The sequence below is a fragment of the Arachis hypogaea genome, chromosome 2 (genome assembly GCF_003086295.3).
Source record: "Arachis hypogaea cultivar Tifrunner chromosome 2, arahy.Tifrunner.gnm2.J5K5, whole genome shotgun sequence".
NCBI classification, from domain to species: domain Eukaryota; kingdom Viridiplantae; phylum Streptophyta; class Magnoliopsida; order Fabales; family Fabaceae; genus Arachis; species Arachis hypogaea.
In genome coordinates, this window is record NC_092037.1 from 95,781,718 (window position 1) to 95,792,586 (window position 10,869).

At 33.2% G+C, this 10,869-nt stretch overlaps 1 protein-coding gene and 1 non-coding gene across 3 annotated transcripts; one reads left to right on the top strand and one right to left on the bottom strand.

Annotated features, from left to right (window-relative positions):
* The first annotated feature begins 1,323 nt into the window (after positions 1-1,323).
* LOC112753206 (ATP-dependent RNA helicase DEAH13) lies at positions 1,324-8,245 on the top strand. 2 transcript variants are annotated; one of them, XM_025801597.3, is made up of 12 exons: positions 1,324-1,577; positions 2,115-2,169; positions 2,285-2,354; positions 2,460-2,534; positions 2,655-2,704; positions 2,782-2,842; positions 2,925-3,293; positions 3,437-3,679; positions 3,771-4,001; positions 4,591-4,707; positions 4,834-6,048; positions 6,390-8,245. In XM_025801597.3, the coding sequence occupies exons 2-12, from the start codon at positions 2,120-2,122 to the stop codon at positions 7,914-7,916; spliced, it is 4,008 nt and encodes a 1,335-aa protein (XP_025657382.1). In that variant the 5' UTR covers positions 1,324-1,577; positions 2,115-2,119; the 3' UTR covers positions 7,917-8,245. The 2 variants fall into 2 exon arrangements, with proteins under 2 accessions (XP_025657382.1, XP_072077216.1); XM_072221115.1 differs by lacking the exons at positions 1,324-1,577; positions 2,115-2,169 and having other exon boundaries at positions 2,277-2,354.
* A 71-nt stretch (positions 8,246-8,316) lies between these two features.
* TRNAK-CUU (transfer RNA lysine (anticodon CUU)) lies at positions 8,317-8,389 on the bottom strand. The gene has a single exon. It is a non-coding gene; the product is annotated as a tRNA-Lys (tRNA).
* Positions 8,390-10,869: the final 2,480 nt, after the last annotated feature.

A 10,869-nucleotide genomic window follows, 5' to 3' on the forward strand; every position in this document is an offset into this window, starting at 1 on the left:
ACCTCACATTCTAATTTGTTTTCTACTGCAAGAAGCGCCTTTATTGAGACAAACATGACAATTGAATTAGGAATTTCTCCTTAAACTGAATTGTTGGATATGTTAAGTTCGACTCATTTTTTTATATTATAAACTTGTGTGTGATATTCAATGATGTTTTAGTAATATTGTGTTATACCTTGCTATGAGTCTGTTTCAATTTCTTGAAAAGAACAAAACATCTATGACGTTTTGTGGATGAGTGAAAATTTTTTAATAAAATAAAATAAAACAACATTTATAGATTATATTAAAATTATTTTTTTAATTTCATTATGTACAAAACGTCAGAGACGTATTGTATGTTTATTATTTTTTAAAGTGACGTAAAAGAAAATATCAGTGATATTTTGCTTGAAAGCATGTTTTTAAAATGGTGGATGAAAAAACGACAGTAATATTTTTCTATAGCTATTGAAAATCGTCATGACTATTTTAGTGGATTACACTAATTTCAACCCAATATTAAAAATAAAAAACCCAAAGAGTTCATAAGAGTAAGATTTATTTTATATACAATTTTAAGTACAGTATATTCTAGAAAAAAAACTAAATATAATAGATAATAAAATATTAAAAATACTAAAATTAGTTTTAAAATAATAATATTTTGATGAAAAAAGTTTATAATTAACACAAAAATAGATAAAATAGCAGATATTATAATTTAAAGGAAATAATAAATTATATGATATTCTTTTAAAACTTAATATATTTAGATCGGTTAAAAATTTTTGATATGAAAACAAAATGAGTGATACACTTTAACATAATAATTTTTGGTGTTTTTTAAAATTGTGGGAATACACAAATCGGGTCTCGGACTCTCCGATTTGTGTTTAAAAAGTTAAAAAAATTTAGAGTACACAAATCGGAGAGTCCGATTTGTATAAAAAAAATTGAAAAAACTTAGAGTACACAAATCGGACCATGCAAGTTGTTTGATTTTAAAATTTTGCTTAAGAAATTGCATGATCCAACTTGTGGTTGGACAAATATGAATTTTAGAAACTAGAAAACGGACCCTCCAAATTATTTGTTGTTGTCAATTTTTTTATGAAATAAAGAACTTACATGATCTGAATTCTGTTCTACTGACACCACGTAATTCTAAAATACCTATATTCTCCATATCCGAATCTAACACCACTTTTGCTTTCATATTCAAGGTAAAAAGTATATTCAGATACACTAAATAAATAAGTAATGATACTAACAAATAAAAAAGCGCAAAAAAAAAAAAAAAACCTTAGTTGATGGTCCTAGGCTCTTAGCTAAACTCTCAAAATAAATAACAGCATTAGCACTAGGGTGGGGCCCATTTTAAAACCATTATATTTTTCTTTCCTTTGCAATCCTACTCTTCTGCTTCCGCACTCTCCACCGCCGCGTCCGCCTCTCTGATTGCCGGCTCCGCTGTCCCGCTGCAAGGTGAGTTCTGCTTCTCCCATTCCCGCCATTCGTTCTGTTCTGCTTCTGCCCTAGCCACCGCCGCGTCTGCCTCTCCGGTTCACCGCCTCTGTTTTCTCGCTGCTAAGGTACTGCTTCTGCTCCCTTGTTTTTTTCTTTCTTTTTTTTTTCTGCTCAATAAATGCACCATTAGAATCTGAATAGTTGAAGCATCAGCGTAACTATTAACTAGCTATTTAATTTAGTGTGGATTGAGTGCATAGCGATTTTGAAGCAACTCCCAATTCCTGATACTTCATATGTTTCTTGATAGCATGATTCTAGGAAATAAAAAGGGAGCTGTGTGGGGAAGTGAATAGAGTGGACTACAAAGTTCAAAATTTTTATAGGAGAGTTGGCAGAAATCAGTCCCTTTGAATTTTTAACCAAAAGTGGTAGATTTCAAACATAAGGAAGTATAATGATTAAAGAGATTCATCAAGTTGAGGGTGTTAACCAGTGAAAAAGATAGCATACATGAAATAAATTTTTTCCCCCTTAGCCATGAAAGCTACCTTTTAGAACAATCAATATGCTTTTCTGGCTATGCACTCCCTTCTTTCTCTTAGTCTAATTGAAGGTCAAATTTGATTAACCCTTTTCTTTTTTTTTTTCCTTAATTACAGAAAAGATGGAAACTTGGGAAAGTTTTGGGAGCCATATCGAGATTGATGCTCAAAGGTAAATCAAACTCATTTGTAAATAGCTTAAAAAATCATTTTTGTTTTGGTGCATGATTTATGTTTGATTAGTCATATGAGTCACCCTTCGTTATTTTTGTTTGTTTAATGAGTAGTTTGGGAAATGGAGGAGATAGTAATGCACTGATCTTGCCAGCTAAGAAGAAAAGGAAAGGAAATAATCAGGTACAGGAAGTTCCACAATTTTCTTCTTTTTGTATGTTCGATTTGTGTGGTTATGTTTGTAAAGTTGCTTGTGATACTGATTGTAGTTCTGGTTTTTGGTGTTAGGAGCGTGGAAAAGTTGGGTCAAATAAGAAACAGAAGCTGAGCAAACCTCAGAAGAAGAAGCTGAAGAAGTTGCAGGTTAATGCTTGAGACTTGAGAGATGAACAAAAAGGAGGACTTTGTTTTTCAAAAAAATATTGTCTACCCGACTGTTTTCAGTGTTACTATTTTTTTAATTGTTTCCTTTACTTTATGCAGGGTGACAAGGAGAAACAACTTCTCATGGAAAAAAGCATTGAGACATTAAAGTATGCCATGAATTTTTGTTGTTCTGTCTGTTAGCACTCGTTTATTGATAAAAATTTGGAATTTTCTGTCTTTGCAGAGAGAACTCACTTCCGGAGTCTGCATATTCTCTTTTGAAACCTTCATGGAAGATTGGGCGGGTTCGTATTTAATGGAATAGTGATAGTTTAGTGACAAATCTTGACTGACTGTTTGCTCATACGACATATGCATGTTGTGCAGGCTGAGACTGTGCAGGAGAAACGTATGAGGGCTGTACACTTACTGAAACAAGGATTGGAGGTTTTACATGATAATGATGAACCTAAGAAACTGGATTTTCCTCATGGAATTGAACCTGAGACAGAAGGGATTCATCTGGTGCAGGAAGTTGAGGAGAATGGAATTGTTGATATTCAATTAACAAGAACAGAAAGAGAAGTATCAAGTCCAACATATCTTGCTTTGGAATCCTCTCAAGCAACAATTCCTGCCAATGAATCTATTAATAAACCTGTAACTAAAATTCCTATTGAGAAGCAACTTGATGAAATCAGAAGTGCTTGTCTTGCATCTTGTTCTACCAATGGAATAGCAAGCACCAAGTCAAGGGTATTGATCCTGCTCAGTTTTCCCCTATATCAATATACAAAATATTATTCATCGTTATCATTCTTCCAATGTTGCTATCATTCATGAGATGACCTTTTTGTTTATACTTTTAATGCTTTTGGGCACCTTTTAACATGGAACAGGATAAGACAGATGAAAATGGTAACAGAATCAATGAATTAAGCAACCCTGCAGATCCTTTTGCACAGAGACCTTCAACTACCCCTACTGTTGTGCATGTTTACAGACCAGCTGAGGTTGAAGAAAAAAGGAAGGATCTGCCTATAGTCATGATGGAGCAAGAGATAATGGAAGCTATAAATTACCATTCCAGTGTTATCATATGCGGAGAAACTGGATGTGGTAAAACAACTCAAGTTCCTCAGGTGAGTATGTCTTATGCTTGGTTAACGGTGATGTTTTACTGTCATTTTATACTGACACTTCGATTATTGTATTTCCCCAAAAAATTATCAGTTTCTTTATGAAGCTGGCTATGGTTCAAGTAAGTCCCATATTCACAGTGGTATTATCGGTGTTACTCAACCACGTCGGGTGGCTGTTCTTTCCACTGCAAGGCGTGTGGCATATGAGCTTGGTCTTCATTTGGGAAAGGAGGTTGGCTTTCAAGTTAGATATGACAAGATGATTGGAGATAGTTGTTCTATCAAGTTTATGACTGATGGAATTTTGCTAAGAGAAGTTCAGGTTGTTATTCACCTCATTGCTTTTCTAGTTATTCATTTTGAAAACTTATCTGTGTAATATAAGTGATATATTCACAGAAAAAATTGGTTCACTTTTAAGTGCTGATAAATCAAGAAACTCAACCTTTTGTTTATAGTACCGATCACTCAAAAGCTCAATGCATGATAGGATCTTTAGGTTCATTTTACATTTGATTGTGGGCATATTTTAATCTATCATTTTGAAGAAACCATTCTCCTTGAGAACTTCTATTTTTCGTTTAAATGCTTTGGAACTTATTGTTTATGGATGCATGTGAGTGCAATAATGGGTTCTACATATTCCATAGCACTTTTGATTGGAAACTGAAAAGTGAATGTAAATTTTCCTCTTTCATATTTTCATTGCTTGGTTGTTATTGTTAGTGGCTGCAGACATTCTTGCTATCATTGTTGCAACTTTTAATTATTGTTATGATGGTAATTGCCTACTGTGCAAGGATACAATGCCTGATTTAACTCTCTTTTTCTTAACATATAATCAAGCAATTGAATGACTAAATCAAAACACACTTGTTTTGATAAATAATGTTGGATACCTTCTGGTGCAGAATGATTTTTTATTGAGGCGGTATTCAGTATTAATTCTTGATGAGGCTCATGAGAGGAGCTTGAACACAGATATTCTGGTCGGGATGCTCTCACGTGTTATAAAAGTTCGCCAATTGGTGAGTTATTTATTCTATTAATAATTTCACAGATGAAATTTAAGTTTATATTAGATCCTCTTTCATAATCTTGCCAATTACCACTGGCATTCTAACCTCTATGATTTTATCTTTCTATATTGACAGGTTTATAATGATCAGCAAAAGAAGATACAATCAGGGCAGAGTTTAAGTCCTGAAGATCTTGTTTTTCCACTAAAACTTGTGCTGATGAGTGCTACTTTGCGAGTACAAGACTTCACTTCTGAAAGGTTATTTCCTTCTCCTCCACCTGTGATAGAGGTTCCTACAAGGCAATTTCCAGTAACAGTGTACTTTGCAAAGAAAACTGAAATAACAGATTATATTGGGGCAGCATACACGAAGGTCTTGGCAATTCATAAGAAGTTGCCTCCTGGGGGCATACTTGTTTTTGTTACTGGGCAAAGGGAAGTAGAAGACTTGTGTAGGAAGCTACGCAAAGCATCAAAGGAGTTTGTCATGAAAAAGGTTAAGGGGTCTGCAGAAAGTAATGGGACTGCAGTCCCCGACACAAATCCTGTTGAGGGAGTAAATATTAATGAGATCAATGAAGCATTTGACATTCCTGGAAATTCAGCTATCCAGCCAACTGATAGGTTTAGCGCCTATGATGAAGAAGAGATTGATGTAGATGAAAATGATTCTGACTTTTCTTATGATTCAGAAACTGAGAGTGAATTGGAATTTAATGGTGATGATAATGTTGAACAATCAGAGAATGACAGTAATATTGTAAACGTCTTAAGGCAGGAAGGAGGCCTTGCTTCTCTGAAGGCTGCTTTTGAAAAATTGTCTGGGAAATCCCCATCAAGCACCTTGAATAAGGAGCAGACTTCTGTGAATACAGAAGGTGGTTCAGACCAACCAAAAGTTTTCAGGGAGAGCAGAGCTATAGAAAATTCTAGTTCTTCTCCAGGTGCACTCTTTGTTCTTCCTCTTTATGCCATGCTGCCAGCAGCAGCCCAACTTCGTGTATTTGAAGATGTCAAGGACGGAGAGCGCCTTGTTGTTGTTGCCACAAATGTTGCTGAAACATCATTAACTATTCCAGGGATAAAGTATGTGGTTGATACTGGAAGAGAAAAAGTGAAAAATTATAACCCCTCCAATGGCATGGAGACATATGACATACAGTGGATTAGTAAGGCATCGGCCGCTCAACGTGCTGGCAGAGCTGGAAGAACTGGACCTGGACATTGTTATCGTCTGTATTCATCTGCGGCCTTTAGTAACGAATGTCCTGAGTACTCTCCAGCTGAAGTTGAGAAAGTTCCTGTTCATGGTGTTGTCCTCCTCTTAAAATCGATACATTTTAAGGATGTAAGTTTAATATTTTTCTTTTTTCCTTTTCCGAGTTTTCTCTCCACCTGCTTGTTTATATTGGGGGGCTATCATTAGCAAAGTGGGGAAGGTAGTATGATGGTGACTAATTAATTTTGGCTAAATGAAAAAAATGGTTTCCGTTTGAATCCAAAAGGTCTTATTCCATACATAGCATTGACTAGAATTTATTTATTTAGATTATTAATAATTGGCCCCAAGACATCATTTTCTTCTTCCTATATTCAAATTTACTCAATTCCTTGTCTAACTGGAATTATTTTCTTTTCATTTGTAAGTTTGAGATCATTGTATAATTAATAGTATTACTTCTCATCCAGGTTAAAAAGTTCCCATTTCCTACTTCTCTTAAGAAGGATTCCCTTCTTGAAGCTGAGAATTGCTTGAAAGCTCTGGAAGCAGTGGATAAGAATGATGAACTTACACTTTTGGGAAAAGCCATGGCTCTTTATCCCTTGAGTCCTCGGCACTCCCGAATGTTGCTCACTGTTATCAAGAGTATAAGTCATGGGCATAAATGTAATCCAAGTTTGCTTTTAGCATATGCTGTTGCAGCTGCTGCCGCATTGAGTTTGTCAAATCCTTTTATTATGCAATATGAAGGAAATGAAAGTGGAAAAGATTCAGAGATGTGTGAGAAATCTGGCATGGGGGATAGTGAAAAAGACACCAATAGAAAAGAAAAGTCTAGGCGAAAGAAACTAAAAGAAACTGCTAAACAGGCACGTGAAAAATTTCGAGTTGTCACGAGTGATGCCCTGACCACAGCCTATGCGTTGCAGTGTTTCGAGCAGTCACAGAAGAAGCTGGAATTCTGTGATGCTAATGCCTTGCACTTCAAAACGATGGAGGAAATGTCAAAGCTTAGGCAACAGCTACTTAAACTGGTCTTCTATCAGAGTTCCAAAGCTGGTTTTGAAGAGTACTCTTGGATTCACGGAACTCTACAGGACATAGAACATGCTTGGCGGGTTTCTTCTGAAAAATATCCTCTTTCCGTGGTTGAGGAAAGGCTTGTTTGTCAGGCAATATGTGCTGGCTGGGCAGACAGAGTTGCCAGACGAATTACAGCAGCGTTCCGAGTCTCCAATGGAGAGAAAAGATCAAGTGCTGTTCGGTATCAATCATGCGTTGTTAAAGACACTGTTTTCCTTCATAGGTTGTCATCGGTGTCCATCGTAGCCCCCGAGTTTTTGGTTTACAATGAATTATTAGAGACAAAACGGCCAGACAAAGATGGGGTGACAAGTTCCATCAGAGCATACATGCATGGAGTAACAAGCGTGGAGCCAGCTTGGCTTGTTGAGCACGCCAAATCGAACTGCGACTTATCTAGATCCGTCATGGATCCCAAACCTTTCTACGACGCGCAGACTGACCAAGTAAAGCAGTGGGTCATCCCAACCTTTGGACGTTTCAATTGGGAGCTTCCAATGCATCCTTTGCCCATCAACAAAGATAAAAATTATGATCATCAGGTAAAAGTGTTCGCCTATGGTTTGCTTGAAGGCCAGGTTTGTCCTTGTTTAAAATCTGTCCGCAGATATATGTCAGCCTCTCCTGACAGTATTTTGAAGAATGAAGCATTGGGTCAAAAGAGGGTGGGGAATCTTTTAAGCAAATTAAGGAGCAGGCGAATCGATAGTGCTGCTACGTTGCGAACTGTGTGGAAGGAGAATCCAAAGGAATTATTTTCAGAAATCTTGGATTGGTTTCAGCAGAGTTTTCACAGCTACTTTGAAGAGTTATGGTTACAAATGCTAAGCGAAGTGCTTAGGGAGACACAAGAACACCCTCGGAAGACAAGTTCTAAGAAAAAGTCTAAGGGAATATCTAAATCACATTGATAATTCCTCAACAGAGAATTGCTTCTCAGACTTGTATCTTGATGTAGTTGCTAGGAATTTTGTTATGGAATAGATCAAAAAGAAAGTTAGTTGGGTTTGGTTGCTGATGAGCCAAACGTGATTATTTTGGTGAAGCTAGGAGTATCAGCATATTTTGAGGAGGCATCATTGTATGGTTAATGTGATTGGAATATTTTTACGTTCAAAACACAGTTAAATTAAATTATTTAAGTATCCTTACATCTTAGTATATCAAAGTTGTAATATGTATTTTACACCTCATCTAATGATGATGGTTGGAAATGGAATATTGGAATCAGTAGTAACAATCTAAAGTTTTAGGTTTTTAACTAACCATAACTTCTGACACAGCAAAAATGGTGTGTTAAAAAAATAATTTCGCCCACCGTGGGGCTCGAACCCACGACCACAAAGTTAAGAGCCTTGCGCTCTACCAACTGAGCTAGACGGGCTTATTGATAATAATTTTAATACTTATAAGTTACTCAAATAATTCCTTTATCCCATTTAACAATTTAACCCATTTCTTAAAATTTAGAAAAAAGAATAAATAAGTCATTGACCTTTTGATTTGCATACATTTGAAAATACATTTAAGTTTCTGATTTTTTCAAAATCTAGACATATTGATCCCTCATGTTCACTTGGGTCTGTCAGACTCAATGGAAAAATCAAATGTGACTCACATGTACTGACCTGATTGATACAGATGCACACATGAGAGAGTTTTTAAAATTGGACAAATTAGATTTAGGGATCGATATGTCCAAATTTTGAAGAAGTCAGGGATTTAAATGCATTTTTAAATCTCCAGAGATTTGAATGTCCGCAAACCAAAAAATTAGGAATTAATTTGTCATTTCCTCTAAAATTTAACTTTATCTTTTAGAATATTCTAAAAGATATCAAAGTTTTATAGTTTTATTTTAAACTTATAAAATGAAATAGTCACCCAAAAAATTACTTTCCTTGTATATTTAGTCAAAACCAATTAAATTACTTTCCTTATATATGAACAACATTTAAATGCATTTTTTCATCTTAACAAATCAATAGTTTTTAGTAACTGAAAAAACAAATAAATGCTTTATTGACTACCGACTATTATGTTTACACAAAAACTCGGTACTAAATTAATCACGGATATAAAATATATATTGAAATATAAATATACATTGAAAATGATACCAACAGCACATGTATCTATAATTTTATATACAAATATATAGTAAATTAGTAACTAATTTGTGATTTTTTTGTTTTGTGCACATACACAGCATTTTTATACCTTAATCTATAAAATGTTGATAATGTGTTTGATATCAAAGAAAGTTGAGAGAAAATATTTATTACATATTTCAGCTTTACCAAGCACATAAATATAACAGTAAATTAAAGATCGATGTGTTTCCTTAAAGTTTTACAAGTAACATGATTGTTTTACCTAGTATCACATCTACTTTCTTGATTTATGATTTTTATTCTGACCTTTTATCTTTTACAAATAAAATATAAGGATATTAAGTATAACATCATCAAGTAATTTTTTGATACATAGTAGATGTTTTTTCCCCTCTTATTTAGTTAAACATAATTCTCAAATATCTCATAAGTAAATGAAAGTATTATATTGTGAGAATTAGGATCCTCTCTCTTTTTAAATTTGGTTTAATTATTCTGTTAGTTTTTACAGTTTTATCAAATTTTTAATTAGATCTTTATATTTTTTTTCTTTTTAATTAAGTCATTATACTGCTTTAAATTTTGTAATTAGATCTTTTTTAGTATAAAAATATTAAAATTAACTAAATATTTTTCGTAAATTAAAGATATATATAATTAAGAACCTAATTAAATCTTTGATCATATATTTTTTGGGAAAATATTATGTTAATTTTAATATTTTTTATATGAAACAAACCTAATTATGAAATTGAAAGCAGTGTGTATGGAAAGATCCAATTAAAAAAATATAAGAACCTAATTATAAATTTAGTAAAATTATAAGAACTAACAAAATAATTAAACTTTTAAATTTTTTTTAAAATATTAATATAACCTTCTCATATTATTTTAGATCATGATGAAGAGAATCTTGATCCATATTTTGAATATTAAAATAATAATTATTTGATTTTACTAAGTAATCGCATCTCATCACATTTAAAAATTAAAATTTGTAATAACCATATATCATTAATTTAAAACTACTTCAAAAAGTTTTATTTCATCATTTTTCCACTTGTTAGTAGTAACAAGAAAAACACAAAAGCTGTGTTTATTATTACTAGGGATATTATTATAATAATAAAAATCTTAAACTCTAAACTCTAGTCGTGAATGAAACAGCAACAAGATAAGCCTTCACACTGGCCTCTTTGGTAATTCCTTTCTATACAGTATGCAGAGCAAACTTTATTATCTGGACACTTTCCATGTCTTTTACTGCAGACCTTCATTTCAGGCACTTCAGCCATTGTGCCACTTGTTGCTTCTGCAATAATAATTGGTAAAATTTAATTAAACCCAATGCCATTAGAATTTCCGTGTACATAGAAATCAAGGGGCTCTTTAACAAAAAATTAAATAACTTTATGAAAAAAATTATTTTCTCGTGTTGAAAGAATATTTATTTGATTAAGCTTTGAAATGGGTTTTATTACCTGAAGCCAATAGCACAGCTACGAAAAGAATGCACAAGAAGATTTTTGGAGCCATTCTATGAAATCACTTTATATTCTTTTGTTTTCTTCGAATAAAAGAATACGAATACCATCTCATGTATTTTTTAGATTATTTATAGTGTCATGAAAACTAATTTTTACACGTTAGAATATATTAAGATTAATTAATATTTATTAAAATTATTTAATATTTTTAAATATTTATTATAAAATATCACGTTTTTATTATTTTGATTTTCTTAACACTT

What these genes read in the sequence shown, in the direction of transcription:
- LOC112753206 (XM_025801597.3), top strand. Translation starts at nt 2,120, where the DNA reads ATGGAAACTTGGGAAAGTTTTGGGAGCCATATCGAGATTGATGCTCAA. An exon ending in ATCGAGATTGATGCTCAAAG is followed by an intron (nt 2,170 to 2,284) that starts GTAAATCAAACT and finishes TTTAATGAGTAG; the next exon opens with TTTGGGAAATGGAGGAGATA. An exon ending in CTTCATGGAAGATTGGGCGG is followed by an intron (nt 2,843 to 2,924) that starts GTTCGTATTTAA and finishes CATGTTGTGCAG; the next exon opens with GCTGAGACTGTGCAGGAGAA.